This window comes from Triturus cristatus, chromosome 9 (genome assembly GCF_964204655.1).
Source record: "Triturus cristatus chromosome 9, aTriCri1.1, whole genome shotgun sequence".
In the NCBI taxonomy this organism is placed as follows: domain Eukaryota; kingdom Metazoa; phylum Chordata; class Amphibia; order Caudata; family Salamandridae; genus Triturus; species Triturus cristatus.
The window spans coordinates 842,291,594-842,308,292 of record NC_140592.1 but is presented as its reverse complement, the minus strand read 5'-3'; the positions used below and the strand labels follow the sequence as shown (position 1 = coordinate 842,308,292).

The window sequence follows — 16,699 nt, the reverse complement described above, 5'->3', positions numbered from 1 at the left end:
TCTGATCTTAGTTTGGGTTTGAGTAAGGTCTCTCTCTGGATGCAGAACAATCTGCTTAGACTCAGAGACAAAACCAAAGTTATAATTCTAGGTAAAAGGTCTGATCTCTGGAGCCCGCAGCATTGGCCCACTGACCTGGGAGCTCTCCTCACTCCTTCTAGCAGTGTTAAGAACCTGGGGTTCAATGTGGATGAGTCACTATCCATGAAACAAGAAGTGGCCAAGGTGACGTCCACCTGCTTTGCAGTCCTCAGGTGGCTAAAAAAGATCCTATGGCTGATTCCTCTCTTAGCACAGAGGATGGTGATCCAAGTCTTTGTGATTTCTAGACTGGATTTTGGCAACGTTATGTATTTGGGAGCCGACAAATCCACCATCCACAGACTGCAACTCGTGCAGAACCCAGCTGCAAGGCTTCTCCATCGCCTTCCCAAATTCACTTCGGTCTCCAGCATTCTTTGTGACCTACACTGGCTGACCGTGGCGAACCGCATCCAGTTCAAAGTACTTTGCTATATCTTTAGAGTCAAATATGCTTCTGCTCTGAAATACCTCCTGGACTTAGTCCACCTCTACTATTCCTCCCGTCCATCGAGATCTGTTCTGCAGACTCGGTTTGTTGTACCAAAAACCCTACTGGCTCGCATGAAAGTCCGTTCTTTTTCCTACTTGGGGCCATTACTATGGAACTCCCTGCCAGCTTCCTTGAGAGACTCAACATCCCTTCTTGCTTTCCGTAAGGGTCTTAAAAACGGGCTTTTCTAATCACTGTTACAGATCTCTCCCTCTCTGTTCCTACTCCCGCCCCGCACCGGGAAACCCCTCAGGGTAGCTGTGCGCATTACAACTCTCGTAATAATAATAATAATTCAGCGCCTGCCACACAAGCTCAGTCCTCGCGCTGGGCTTCAACAGGACCTTTGCATTGTTATTATCGCAGCTTCATGCGACACCACGAGTCAACACTGCGCTCATCTCACAGAGGGTTGCTCTACCTTTCCATAGCGGCCGCCAGTCCTGCTCCTGACTGCTCAAAGAACTTCACAGGTATGTGCAACTCACAAACACGCATGCAGAGGCCCGTGGCATGTGATTCCTTCAGGCAATCTTGTTTTTTTTTTTTCAACAGCCCTTAATAAGCTGGAATGTTTAAGCATAAACTTAATAACTGAAAACCAACCCAACACGTCCTAGAATGCAAGGTTCTGCTGGCATCTTAATGATGTTGAGAAGTTGACTTAATTATCTTTTTCTACTTTAAAGAGTTCTCTGCTTTTTCAGATTCCCACATTCTGAACAAAAGGGTATCTACGCTAAAAGCTTCACTTTAATTCATTTACCTGGCTCCTCACCAACCTTTTATAGCCAGTGATTGCATTTGTATGCATAGCTCCTGAATGCTCAACTGTATTATCATCAGACAGCGTACTGCCTGAATCGAATGATTTTCGTGAAGCCTGATTTTTTTTTGGTTGCTAACAGTGCACCAATGAGAACATCCGAAACAATATTAGCTTGGTGAAAGGGCTACACACTTCTTAAAGCACAAGACTTGCCTGCCTTTCTCGATGAAATCCAAAGCCTGCAACTCCACATAATGTACCCAGCTCACTTAATCTTATATCCTTTAAAGGATTTGGCACATAAATGTTGTCAGCATTGTTCATAAAGCGAATCCCCCCAAAATGCAAAATCAGCCATTGGTGCAAACTTGCATGTTTTTATGAAATGCTTGACGACAGAAGACACAAGGAGCCCTACCACGGAAATTACTAGGATAGGATTTACATATGTGACAATAAAGATGGTGGCTTACAGCAAAGCATGAACCAGTAAGTGTGAGGAATTAGACAACCTTTAGGCTGCCAAACTAAAATTCTTACAGCAATACACAGAAGGTGGCAGGTGGAAAAGGACAAATAAATCAAACTGCTACAATAAACGTTTACTCCAAAACCCTCTTAACCACCTTACTTATTACTCGTACTCAATTGTTAGCCCGATTCACAAAGGTAGGGTTTCAAAAGCTGTAAATTCACTCCTGCGTGGTTAGTCTTACATATGGAAGTTTTGCTTTTAAGGAATGTACATGGAATCTGTTAAGTACTCCAGTAAATCTTTGGCAGATCTGTGATAAATGTGAGTGAGTAATCCAATTCACAAATGTAGCCACGAGGATTGAATCGCGGCAAACTGTGCATTCGTACAGATGCCCCTTGAGGTAGGCGAGAGTTCATCTTCCGATAAGGCTGCACAAACAGGCGGTAATCACATGTGACATTTGATTTTTACTTACGAGGATTGTTGTACTTTTGTCTGTTTAACATTTGGACAGTAAACATTTTCTTCTCTGGCATGGAAAATATTATTCTAATGGGGAAACACCTCTTAAAACCCCTTTAAATATCGGGATATTCACTTTAAATATTTCCGTCCAGGAATTGCACTTGCTCAATCCCCTTGCAAAAGTTTATTTTAGTGTACCAAGCAAAATTAGAAAATACGAGTTTGTGGGCATTCATATACTTCTGCAGGGTGGTCCGTCCTAAAAAACAAGGCTCTTGTCCTAGCTTTAGAATGGTGGAAATTCATCATACTAGCTGACTTACCACCATCACAAGTGCATTTTATGACTGTAATATATCACAAATCACGCGCGAATCTGCTAGCTTTACAATTACAACTTTTTTGTGTGCACTTAAGTAACGCTCGGATGTTCAAAATGTTTGTGAAAAGAACCTTCTGGATTTAATATACAAACATTTATGTAGATACATATTTTAGATACATAGTTATGTATATATATATACGTTTAGATTGCTATAAAAACATACCCAACATGACTCTGCCCAACACTCGTGTCGCCAACTGCATCAGTAACCTGGAAGAAATCAAATTATATCAGTTTGATTTATATACTCCACCTACTAATCAATACAGATAAAAACGTGGTTTACGCGCTGACCCACCGTTTTAGCAGTCAAGTAGGGCATCGCCAAAGCAAGAGTTCCCCAGTCAGACCCACAGCTCCTGCTTTGGTCAGCGCAGTGGCTCACCTCTCCCAAACAGTTTGTAAACAATGTAAGAGTAGGCACATCAAATGCTCATTACCACGTCGAAACCTCACATTTTTTAAAAGTATTGAAATAATTTCTTAGGCTGCTGGGATCACTGCAATGCTTGTGGAGATTCATGAACTAGAGGAAATGCTGAAGAATGTTTTGAAAATCCAGGCATGCCGATCTCTTCGAACATAGCAGACACCAGGAACAGCTTATGAACGCCCCCACATATAGGCATCAATTAAGTGATCTATCTAGAAAATACCTAGCAGTATAAAAATTGAGAACACAAATATTCTCTGATGACCAGACGTTGCGTCGTTGTTCTGAGGTAAAAGCACACTTGGGGCTTCAACGCCTCCTTCAGCTTGTGGGGTAGCACAGGCTAGCAGTAAAGATCCTGCACAAAGTTGAGCTTTCAAAGCACCATTGACTCTTGAGTGGTGTAGATAAGATGTCAAGGCCTACCTCGTTGGAGCTTGTGTGAAGGCTCAGTCAGGTACAGTGTAACAACACTGATTATTATTTATCACAAACACTGTATACCAATGTTCTTTCAGGCCTACTAACCTTTTCGGACCCCTTTTCCCTGTTTAATACTCTGCAAGACCGCTACAGGTCTTTGTTGCCTGGAATAGATGTTTCCCTGATAGCTCAAGTCAGATCTTTCTTGGGTTCAAACCATCTGCCCGAAACAAGATGCCTCAGAAAATACACACATTTCTCAGACAAACTGCACGTCTCCTTCCTCATGGTCATTACACTCTCATTTTACATTTAACACTTTTTCCTACGTTGTATCATGTTCCTTTTTATCAGATCTAAATATCAGGATATCATCCTGAAAAAATGCTACCCTCTCATTTCTTTAAAAGGGATAATGGGAAACCATTACCAACAGCAAATTCTGATGCTGATCCAAACGGCATCCTTTTGTACTGAGAAGCTCTTTCAAAGATCACAAACTAGGTTAAATGTTGCAACTCCCTGTGGAGGTCTACCCGATGGTACGCTGACAATGTGTCCAGTGTAGAAGACTGAGGCACATTCGTAGTCACCAACATCTCTGTGATGTTTTGGAGGAGACCGCGGTCCAGCCAGGTGTTTCTGCCAAGGTTGTGCAAGTACAAAAAAAATCTTAAGTAATTTTGTAATTGCACACCACACTGACATCTCCATCGCTTTGGTTGTATAAGTCACAAAGTTTCTTTAGTTTATTTCTGACCTCCTATCTTAAACTCCAATTGGAACGCTGCAATTTTTGTGAACACAACTCTGGGTACTATCTCATGACTGAGTCATTTGAGCTTTCTACCTTTCTCATTGAACCCACCAGGAATCTCACCACTCAACTGGTGCCATTCACTGTTCAAACTTTAAATACCTCTTTGCCACTCCACCTACTTTTACTGGCACATAAATGCTGATCTGGGTGTTTGGGATCTAATCTAACTTTAAGATTTCTTTGCTCACCCCAACCAAGAATGCAGGTTTCATCCCTTGCTACAAACACTATCATTCCTATCTCATTTACCCTAAACTCCAGCACGGCATCAGCCTCAACCAATACCTCAAACGTGTTGCAAATGAGGAAAAAAATACAGTTGACTTTAAATTTCCTGAGTTCTACCCCTAGTAAACTGTCAAACATGACCTCTCAAACAAGCGTATATGCTGATCCTGAATCTGCCATGACCCTTAAATTACCATCCAAAGCATAAGTTTTACAATTGTTTTTTTAATAAGTAACTTTATTGGCATTTCAACATGTCATACAGAAAATAAAGAAAGGAAGTATAAATGGACATCAATGTAGGTTACTTAAAAAAAAAAGGTAATTTAAAACTTCAGATACCGCCATCAATCTCATGCCTCTTATCCATTCAGCAGTACAAAGGAAAAATGAATTAAACTAAATTGGAGTTACTCATCCAATTCCATCCACCATGCCATAGTGTGCTGTCCAAGGGCCCCATATCATTTACCTACAAATGTTAACAACTTTCCCTAAGGTGTCCGATGTGATCACATACTGAAAGTCGGAATGCCTGATCTTCATCTCCACAGGATAAGGCGCACGGGGCCACCAGGAGTCAGCAGCAGGTAAAGCCATACTTCATCCTTCACCGCCAAATGTCAACAACTTCCCACTTCAGCAGAAAGCCCCTGCATGGACATGCTGGGGTTGCTTTTAGAGCAACTTGGTCAGTGAACAACTGAAACTACACAGTCAGTTAAACACACAATTTGTGTCCCGCCAGCTCTGCTAAAAACAGCGCTCCATTACTGGACAAAGGCATGTACCTACGCTAAGATCCAAAATCCATACTCCCCAAACATGCCACTGTGCGGCCTCCCCACAAGACGGGGGGTGTTGCATGCCGGGCAAATACGGGCATGGTCGCAGCAGGGGGTGGAGACTATAGGGGCTTTTTTCCAAGAAGGCAACCTGATGCCTCACGACGAGTTTGTGAGAGTTAACAGGGTGCCCGACGCCCAGTTCCTGCTCCACGCTGCGATCGCGCGATATATTCGAACGCATTGGCGGGCGCTGCCGGCGGAACCCTCCACATTTCACCTTCTGCGTTCCCTCCACATGATGGGCCATGGACGATTTTTGGTTAAATGGCTTTACCGGGGCCTCCGGGAGCACACTCAGGTTTCTGTGACTGCTCTGCGTACGCAGTGGGAAACGGATTTATCACGGACTTTAAGTGATCAAGAGTGGGCGCACGTCTTGGCATACCCTAGAAAAGTATCCCGTAACTGTCGATTAAAAACTATACAACTCTTTGTCCTTCACAGGGCCTACCTTACTCCTCATAAGCTGGGTAAGATGTACAATACGGCGGATGCAACCTGCCCCCGCTGCGTGGCGCCGGATGCGGACCTGGTACACATGCTATGGGTTTGCCCGAGGTTGCGGGGGTATTGGGGTGGGATAGCGCACGTCTTGAGCACGGTTGCTGAACGTCCCTCCTGGGACATGGCAGAAGCTTGCTTACTGGGGCTTTTACCGCTCCCCTTGAAGGCGAAGCTGCTACGCCGCTTCGCTAACCTGGCATTAATGCTGGCAAAGCGCCTGATAACACAACGGTGGAAATCCCGCACGCCGCCACGTGTTAAGACTTGGGGAAAAGAAGTGTTACGTTGGGCGGTGGCGGAACGCGAGGCGCTGTATCGTGAGGAGAGTCGGGGGCTGCGTAAGCGGCCTATCTCACTGGAGTGGGCGCATCTGACTGAATCATTCAAGAGTGAGATGGAGGAGGCGGAGGGAGGAGCTACGGTGCCTACCCCCCCGGATTCCCCCCGCATCAGTGGTGGTGATCGTTGATAGAGGTGGATCGGTGGGAGTGAGAGGGGGTGCCTGACTCCGGGTGTTGTGCGGTGGGGTGTATGGTGTGATCGGGCCCCTCTGTCGGGATACATGGATTGGCCTCTGTTCGCCCTCATCCATGTGCTTGGGATGGGGTTGCCCTCTGCCACGGCTGGCGGTCCCTTCCATTCCCCCCCCCCCCCAAGTGAATGCTTCGAGGCCCCCAGACTGTGACTGTTTACTTTGTGGCATGGGTGGGTATGGAGGGTGGGTTTTGGGTGGGATTGGGGTTTGTGAATAGTTGAGCGGTTCCCGCTCCTCCTGACCACATTCGTTCAAAAGCTGGGTATGGAGAGCATAATACTGAGACGTACAGGCGACCCTCCTAGCGTGATTGGGACGTTATCGTGTTCTATTGTGGACAACAGCGCAACTTGACAGGATAATACACAAAACCTGAATTGTATCCTGTGTTTCCGGAAATAATTACCTGTGCAATGTGAGGTGTAATTTGTAATACCTGCATATGAAAATCACAATAAAGTTTGTTTAAAAAAATAAAAAAAAAAACACACAATGTGTTTATTCGAGCAAAAGCGAACTGCTCCACAACTTTCCCTAACAAGCAGCAAGTTAAGCATATAGAATCCATCCTCTCCTTCCAGGTCTCTACCCATTACTTAAGTATTAGCAATCTAATTGCTTTCTTCATTCATCTAACACACACAGGAAAAATATCACTTTTTATGAAACCTGTGGCACATTTCAAAACATGCAGGACATCTTATAGAGTTGCTCTCATAAAACTTGCTTTATATCGAGCATGCCCTTTAGTCGTATTTTCAGTCTGTCTTCTGTCTCTTTTTACTTTCATCCTGTTCTCAAGCTCTGTTTTTAGATTCCGCTTTTCCTCGCGGCTGATACTCTTGTCAGATCCTGACAGCTCTCTCATGTAAAGTGCAGCATGTTCAGTACCAGGTGGTATTGCCACTTTCTGCTCGAAGTGGAATTTTCCATTGATATGTTTTTCTTGCACCTACTTACTATTGGTTGCGTCTATTAATTGATTCCTCTATGGTACATGTCAGGGATGCCAAATTTCTCCTACTTTGATTGCCTTCTTCAAAGACTTTTTAGTGATTTCTCTTCAAGAAGATGGTGTCCTTCTACCACTAACGATATTGCTGTCCAAGTTGAAATTATATGTGGCTAGTGTAGTACTTTCGCTCAAGGTAACTGTTAGATTTGGGGATCTCTAGTTGGCAGAGGTAGGTACCTTTGACAAATAGGGACCCTTGCGTCTAGTCAGGGTAAGGGGGTACACTCCTAAAATAACCCCTGCTCACCCCCTTGGAAGCTTGGTACGAGCAGACAGGCTTATCTCAGAGGCAGTGTGTGGACGCATACAGTAACCAAGTGACAACACTACAGATGGACACCACACAAGTTTTGTATAAAAAATAAGTATTCTTTATATAGATTTAACACAAGACCACAAACGACAAAAATCCATAATACTGTACTTAAAATGGTAGAATTAGCTTAGTTCTCTTCAGATGTTAAAATGCGACACTTTGAGTCAATTTACCTGTGGATGTGTAATGCTATACAACGAAAGTGTTGCAGGGAAGGTGATGCGTCGGTTCCTTATACATAGGAACAGTGATGCATCGGTTTCGTACTGCGCTTCTGTGGCGATGTGACCCGCAACGCCGTGGTGCGATGAAGATCCTGTGCAATAAAACAAAGATGGCGTCGTCTTCTTGTTGTGACACGATGCGTGCACGCCCGACGGAGACTCAACGATTCTTCTGAGCCATGACAGGCCCTGCCACACGCTTCTCCAATGATGGGAGATGTCTCGACTCGATGAGACAGCTGCAGTGGCGACACCCTTCTTCAGTGATGCGACGACAGCGGCGACACTATTCTTTGATGATGCGAGACGCTTCGGCTCGATGCGACACCTGCAGCAGCAACACCCTTGTTCAATGATGCGACGACAGGGGCTGCAGCACGCTTCCCTGGTGATGCGAGACGCTTCGGCTCGATGCGACAGCTGCAGCGGCGACACCCTTGTTCAGTGATGCGACGGCAGCAGCACGCTTCTTCAATGTTGCGAGACGTTTCTTTACGATGCGATGCGACAGCTACAGCGATGACACCCTTGTTCAGTGATGCGACAGCGACACGCTTCTTCGTCGTGAGTCGCGCTTCCAGCTCCTTGCAACACGCTGTCCCTCAGAAGGCCCCAGTACAGCTGCAGGCACTTCCAAAGAACTCTGGGGAGCTGGTGGTTGAAGTCTGTTGTCCCTGAGACTTCAGCAGGAGGCAAGCTCTTTTCTCAAGCCCTTGGAAATCCTTTACAAGTTGAATAAAGTACATACAAAGTTCCTTTCTCCTTTCTTATTGATTATTGAATGCCATAAGCTTGATTTAGTCTTTGTAACAGACACTTGGGCGGACGCAACTTCTGATCCTGATCTGACACTTGCACTTCCCACTGTATTTACAACAGAGCTGATAGGACAAACAAACGGGGAGGGGGGCTAGCCATTATTGCCAAAGAAGACCTATCAGTAACAGGATCTTCGCCTGGTTCCTCCCAGGACTGCGAACTTTTATCATTCCAGATACTGCTAAATAACAACTATTCTCTAAATGGACTGTTAATTTACCGTCCACCCAAGGCTCAGACCCTCAGATTAAGCCCTTTTCTGGAAGCCAGCATAAACTATACAGATTACACAATTTTAGGAGACTTTAACTACCATTTAGAAAACTTAGCTGATCACAAAAGTATCAAACTCACTGATGTTATGTCAGGTCTCTCTATGGAACAGCTAGTCAGAGAAGCTACTCATGTTGCAGGGCATACCCTGGATGGCATCTTTACCTCTAATACCATGCTTAAAATATCTGAGGTGCTACCAGTCCCTTGGTCTGACCATAAAGCTATTATTTTCTTAATTAAAGCTAGCTCCCAACAAATAGCAACAACTATTACACCTGTTGCATTCATGTACCAAGACTGGGCCAACATTGACATTAACTCTCTCCATACTTCACTAATGGAAACCAAACCTGTGCTGGCAGGAGATGCGAACGAAGCAGCTTACACTCGGACATCTTGGGTCAAAAAGGCGGTAGACGCCGCAGCACCCTTAAAAACTATCATTTCCAGAAGGAAAAAACCTTCCGAACGCAAAAACAATTATGTAGAAGAACCGAAAGACAGTGGAGGTCAAACTACGACCAGGCGTCAAAAATAATATATATGCTCAATCACTGCCGTTATATAAGAGACTAATTATTGAGGAAAAAAGCAAATACTATACAGCAAAAATCTTGGAGGCTAAGAATTCCAGCAGGGAACTTTTCTCCACTGTTAAAAAACTACTCAAGCTTCCCGCCAAATCCAAAATAGACAGCAGCCCGGAGTTTTGTAATACTCTAGGTCAGGCATTCGTCAACAAGGTAGAGACCGTATATAAAAGATTTTTGAATAGCAATGCTCCCTCCACCAAATCTCCAAAATCAGTGGCTGATCCTTGCACGCCCAAAACTAGTTTTTCCTTCTCGATCCCTTCGTGGGAACAGATCATTGGAATAGTAAAGGCAACCAAATCTGGGGCCCCAATAGACCCTTGCCCCCCAAAAATCTTCAACTTATTCCCAAAAATACTAAGTGAACAACTGGGCTTACTGTTCTCAGAAGTAATACTCTCAGGACAGTTCTCTGAGGCCTGGAAGGTAGCTTCCGTACTACCTCTGTTGAAGAAACCCCATTTGGATCCAGAGGATCCTAGTAAATATCGGCCAATCTCCAGAATACCTTTTCCATCGAAGGTGCTGGAGAAATTGCTTAATACCCAGCTTACCTCTTATATTTCCTCGAACAATCTTTTAGACCACTCCCAATATGGCTTCAGAGAGGGCCACGGAACGGAGACTGCACTGATTACAGCAACAGAGGAGCTTAGGAAACCGCTAGACGAAGGAGGGAAGGCCGCCTTGATTTTGTTAGACCTATTGGCGGCCTTCGACACTGTCAATCATACAATACTAATTGACAGATTGGTGGAGCTGGGCATGCAGGATTCCGCTATTGCTCTACTAACCTCATATCTTGCCGATAGATCCTTCTCAGTAGAATTGGGCGGCTCCAGTTCCAAAGTCTTCAATCTACCGTGCGTGCTGCCTCAGGGCTCGTCCCTGAGCCCCACGCTGTTTAACATTTATGTGGCTCCTCTGGCCACAATAATCAGGCAGTATGGTTTTTCCGTGATCTCTTATGCTGACGACACCCAGGTGGTCGTGTCCATAACTAACAACGAGGACGAGACTGCTGATCGCTTTAACAATTGTATGTCTCGTGTTAACATCTGGATACAGACCAATTGTTTAAAGCTGAACTGGGAGAAAATGGAAGTCTTGCTGTTGGGCTCCAACCCATTTATCTGGTCGCCGAAATGGTGGCCGGCTAACCTGGGAGACTGCTCAACACCGGTCGTCAAGGCCAGAAATCTAGGTGTGATCTTTGATAATAAACTGATCTTTGACAGCCATATTAACAACCTCTCGGCCACCTTCTGGGGCATTTTGAAAATGATCAGGAAGATTCTCTCCTTTATTCCCGCCAATGCCCTAAAAACTCTAGTAACTACCTTAGCGCTGTCCAGGTTGGATTATTGCAACGCCCTCTATGTGGGGATCCAGGCCCAATATCTAAATAAATTGCAGCGCCTACAGAACGCTGCAGCTAGACTGATTTTGGACATTCCAAAATATGAATCTGTGTCACAACGACTAGGTGTGCTGCACTGGTTACCAGTGTAAAAAAGAATAATATTCAAATCGCAATGTATTGCATTTAAAGCATTCTACGGCAGAGGTCCCCTATATCTGAAATCACATCTGAAATGCTATGTTCCACCTAGCACTCTTAGATCCTCACAGTCAAAACTGCTTCAAATACCCAGGTACAGACAGGCACGTTGGTGAGGCAGAAGTTTTCTAGTAGGAACGGCAAAAACCTGGAATATTCTACCACTAGTGATTAAAAACAGCACTTCTCTTATTGCCTTCAGATAATCTTTAAAAACATGGCTTTTCGCGAACTGATCACGGAGTCCTGCTAGTTAAGGCGTCATTGCTCTTTATTTACGTCCAGCCAATTAAAGCGCCAACACGCCCTTGGGCAATCGTTGCGCTTTACAAATCTAAATATCAAATCAAATCTTTGGCAGTCAGGCAACCACTGCAGACCAATCCCCCAAGCAGCACTTCAGCTTAGGGATAGTCTCTCCTCAGTATCTCTGGTTCCTCTCCTCAGCAAAGGTTTCTTCTTGTTTCCCAAAAGTGATCTAAAGTTCTTGGGTTTGGGTCCCAATATTTATACCCAGTTTCTCTTTGTTCTCTGAAGGCAGAGAGGCCTTTGCCTAGTCCAAACCAGTTCTGGTCAGTCCTGGAGCACTTTGTTGACAAGACTCTTTCTTTCCTTTCAGAGTGCAGGGCAGAGACATCAGACGCACCACATGAGGTGGAGCCAGCATTGTGGAGGGAAGGCACAGCCCTATTCAGGTCCCAGGTGCAACGCCTCCAACCCATCTAGATGCAGATCTCTCTATTCAGCCTTGTGCTGACTCACCCTGTCTCCTGGAATCCCCCAGCCAATGTCACTCAAACTCCAAACAAGGAATACACAACCTAGCAGAGGCAGGTTTGGATGGTTAGACCAGAAAATACCTACCTTGCAATAGTGAAAAACGAAAATAGCTGTAATTCACTATTAGGACATGCCACACACACCAGGGCTTGTCCTACCTTATACTTACAATGCAACCTGCCCGTGGGCCTACAATAGGGTTGTCTGATATGAAGAAAAGGGAAGGTTTAGGGACTGGCAAGTGAGTGCACTTGCCCAGTCAGCATGGCAGTACCAGACTGCACACAGGCTCTGCAATGGCAAGCCTTAGACACACTTTTACAGGCTGCTTCTGTGGGTGGCACAACCAGTGCTGCAAGCCCACCAGCAGCATTTGGATTACCAGCTCTGGGCACTCCTGGTGCACTGTACTAGGGTCTGACAGGTAAACCATTCCAGCCAATCATGGAATCACTAATCCACACATCAATTTACAATAGGGAGCACTTGCACTGTGGCCCTGGGCAGCAGTGGCACAGTGCCCAAAGCATCTAACACCAGCAAAAACACATGAGGCAACAGCAAAAAATGGAAGGGAGACCCACGCCAAGGTGCCAGGTCTAACAGTAACTAGAGAGAACTTAGAATGGGGTTTGTAAATATGAATTTCTAAATGCAAAAATAAATGGATGAGCCATCACGACCAGCACCACCGCTTATCTTAAGACAAGCTCACCAACTCTGATGATTCTCGGCACACCCGCAGGCAGGACATCATCAGACTGCTGATGACTAAGAAGGGCAAAAAAGACAAAATAAAGCATCAGGCCTTTTCCATCGTTCCATTCAGGATCTAGGTCAACATCCCTATATCCATCAGGACCGCATTAACGCTGCTCCAATTTAGGAAGCAGTTGAAGGCTCTCCTCTTTATAAAATGCTACATCAGAATTCATTAACCACCCACAACCCAGCTGCCTTGCCGGTCACTTTTTGGTGTTAGCTTGTCTTGGACTCCGAGCAGCTCTGCTTCCTTTGGGCTAGGTTCACACTATAGAAATACCATATACATACTTATAAACATGCATACAATGTATTGGGAAAATATTTAACATGATATGATCCAGGTGTGACATTTTTACTAAGGATTTGTAAGGATAAGACCATAAGCATTCGATTGCTGGACTTTAGATTTCATCCTCGCCTACTTATTATACCATTTAATTACTGGAGATCTTAAGAATGAAATATTTTAAAAATTTGATGTTCCTGCTTTTGGACAAAATATTTTATAGAAAGAGCTTGCAGTGGTAGTTCTGAAGATGATGCCCTTGTGTATCACGATGCCACATGATTGTACATTTTTTTTTTCCTATCGTGCAAGGTGTCCATAGTGATAACATACTGAAGGTCTGAATGCCTGACCTTTGTCTCCACAGGAGATCTGGACCTCCAGGATTCAGCAGCTGGTGAAGCCACACTTCAGCCTCTGCTATACTCTTACACAATGCCAAATGTCAACAAATGCCAACTCCAACAGAAAGCCGCTGCATGGACATGCTGGTGTTGCTTGTAAAGCAACTTGTGGTCAGTGAACAAATAAAATTACACAGTCCTTTAACACACAATAGTGTTTATTCAAGTAAAATCTAACTGGCCCACAACTTTTCCATACAAGCAGCAAGTGAAGCATATAGAATCCCAAAGCCTTCAACAGTACCAAAGGACATCACTTGTAGCCAGAACATACAAACTGCATCAACACAACCCTTGCCCTCCACTTCTACCTTCATTTTGTTGCCTTAGACTTACTCCAGGCTTTCCATACCAATTTAACACCATCTCTGCCCTCCTCTTCCACCTTCATTTTGTTGCCTTAGACATACGCCAGGCTTTTGATAACAATTTAACCCAATCTCTGGGTTCCAGCCTTGTTTATGCAATCCCATTCTGGGATATCTGGATTGTTTAGAGAAAACTTGATCCCCCCTCTTCCCCCCCCCCCCCCCCCCCCCCCCATGTTTTATGTAGCGCGAACTTAACCCGGAAATTTCAGGTATCAGATCGCTTCACATGAGCAGCAGTTGCGTTACACAAGGACACATTCATTTCTGGGTTTTTTTAGGCACGGGGAGATTATCAGGGGTGGGTGGAATTTGCGTAGTCGCGCTACACAAAGCCCTGCGAAACGGTAAAAAATCTCTGCAAGCGCGCAAAAGTTCAGCGAAAATGCGAAATTGCTTGTTCCGCCCGTTCGCGATGCTTTTTTCTTGTTCGCGAACGCTGTTTGCATGCTCGGGAGTAATATCTCGCGAACAGGTATTTTGAAAGTGCGAACAAGCAAAAAATTCCACGATGCTGCTCATCGCTGCATTATTGGCAATTCCACGTTCTCCGCGGAACGCGAAATTACCCAAATTCCGCGAGCGGAACGGAATTTACCACCCTGGCCTAGAGATTATGTGATTTGCCCAGAATCACAGGATGTTGAGCATCCCTGCCGAGACTCGAACCCGGTTCCCCAGCGTCGAGGTCGGCCACTCTAGCCGTAAGGCCACATCCTCTCCCTGATTAACGAGGCCTTTGTGAAGGGTCTTGTGATGGGAGACTCATCTGTTGACGAAATGCTGCCAAGATAAACAGCTCCAAAATACTTTAGGCCACACAATGAGTACTTATAGGAACCTGTAGGTTTACACTTAGTCTCCCACCACATTTTCTGTGTATTTATACATTTATTTAGATGTGCAAAGGGCACACTGTAGACCAAACCACATTTAGAAGATGAAAAATAGGTGGTTGTTTATAGACAGTTGTGCATCATGTTCAGCAAGAAAGTTTAAACTTAACAGTTTTTCTGAAGGATAACAAACTCTTTTCTCCAGATATTTAATGATTACTTGGTGCCAAGCTCTGGAGCAAGTTATGAAAATCTTAGGTCACCTTGAAATTTATATTCGGTTTGGGGGGCGGGGACTACAAGCAATTGGGGGTTACTAGAAAGCAATCTTAACTGATAGACAGATTTGCTTTGCAAAGTACTATGGTTTTAGTCCAAGCAGGTACTGAAGTCAAATTTTGAAGTACCCCGTTCCCTTCAAAGGAAGCGAATGACTAGCACTTCTGAAGTTCGAGACAAGGTCCGTCCCTATTACAAACTTCAAACGGACTTACCCTGGAGGATCCACTGTGAACATTGATATAACATATATCTCTACTCGTCACTTTCTAATGAGGACTGACTCCTATGGAACACACCCTACTTTCTTAGCTCAAAAATTAGCCAGACATAACACAGATAGAAAAACAACTATCTGATAATGGTTATACCATACTTTCAAATGAGCACATTCAGCCTTTTAACCCTACTCACTCCTCGATCATACGCATCCTAACACATCTCTAAAGTGAGAATGAAAAGAGCCAAACCAATGTGAACAAACTATGAAAAATATAATCTATCCATTAACAGAACAAGCATTGGAAAAGCCAACTGGTTTTGCATTGTCTATGTTTTTTAGCCATGTTGCAGAGCAGCGCTATGATGAGGTTAATACTGGCTGCATCATAGCATGTCTTTTTTTTTACTTTCAACCATGCTGCACAGCAGCTGTGATGCTGTGCAGCACGGCAAAAGAAAATTGACAAATACAGCAAATCTCTCATAAGTGAGACCTATTGGCGTTGCCAATGCTTAGGGAAAAAACCCTATGACCCGGCCAGTGCTAGCCGCATCATAGTGCTTTTTTTCTGGCGGGATGGGGCAAGGGGGTGAGGCAAACAACATTGGAGTGAAGAGGTTGGGGCAAGCAACGGTGAGGTGAAGGGGCAGGGGTACGGTGCAAGCAATGATGTGGAGGTGAGTAGGATAACAGGATAAACAACGATGGGGAAAAGGGACAGGGTCTGGGCAAGCAACAGCGGAGAGGGGTGCGATGGGTACGGAGAAGCAACGACGGGACGGGCAGAGCAAGCAATGACTGGAAGGGGTGCAGGGAATTGGGGAAGCAGTGATGGGCGGAGGTGGGGGAACAGCTCAAGCAATAACAAGTGAGGAAGGAGGATGGACAGGACAGCCGCAACTATGGACAAAAATGCAGAAGGGGAGTGAGGGATCAGGCAAGCAACAATAGGGGGTGTGGCGAACAGGTCAAACAGCAATGCGGTAAGGGGACGGGCAAGGAACAACACACAGCGGGACGTGGGGAGAAAGCAAGATGGTCTGCGAGCACATGCACTTTAATAGAGTGCTACAACTTAAAAAAAAAAAGTTCTTCTGGAAACATACAATAAGGGGAAGGACACTGGCCGCCAATTGGATGTAGTACTTGGTCCATGCTCAACGGAAGGGACAAACACACAAACAAAAAGTGAAACAAGTATACAGTGACCGAGGAGAAGCAAGGAAATAAGAGTGACAATGAAGCCAACCAATGGTGAGTAATTTGCAGGCTATGAGCCCCCTGAACGTAACCAAAATGTCTTGCAAGTAACAGCGCATTAATTGTCTCAGGTGAGACCTAAACATGAGGAGCCCCTACTTTCTCCTTGTTGATCCCAACCCTTTAAGAATTATTCCGGCCTAAAGTTACCCCATGTATATAATCCCACCCTCCCCATCCACTGCTTATTTTATCTATCCGTGAAGGGCAAGAAGGTGGCACAGGCCACCAG

At 44.9% G+C, this 16,699-nt stretch overlaps 1 protein-coding gene across 4 annotated transcripts in view; it reads right to left on the bottom strand.

Moving 5' to 3' along the window:
• XRCC3 (X-ray repair cross complementing 3) overlaps positions 1-16,699 on the bottom strand; it is a 178,041-nt gene that overhangs the window by 12,971 nt on the left and 148,371 nt on the right. For all 4 annotated transcript variants that reach the window (XM_085626282.1, XM_085626280.1, XM_085626283.1 and 1 more), the window contains one exon: positions 2,835-2,881. In XM_085626282.1, coding sequence (XP_085482408.1) covers positions 2,835-2,881 — 47 coding nt within the window. The remainder of the gene's footprint in view (positions 1-2,834; positions 2,882-16,699) is intronic.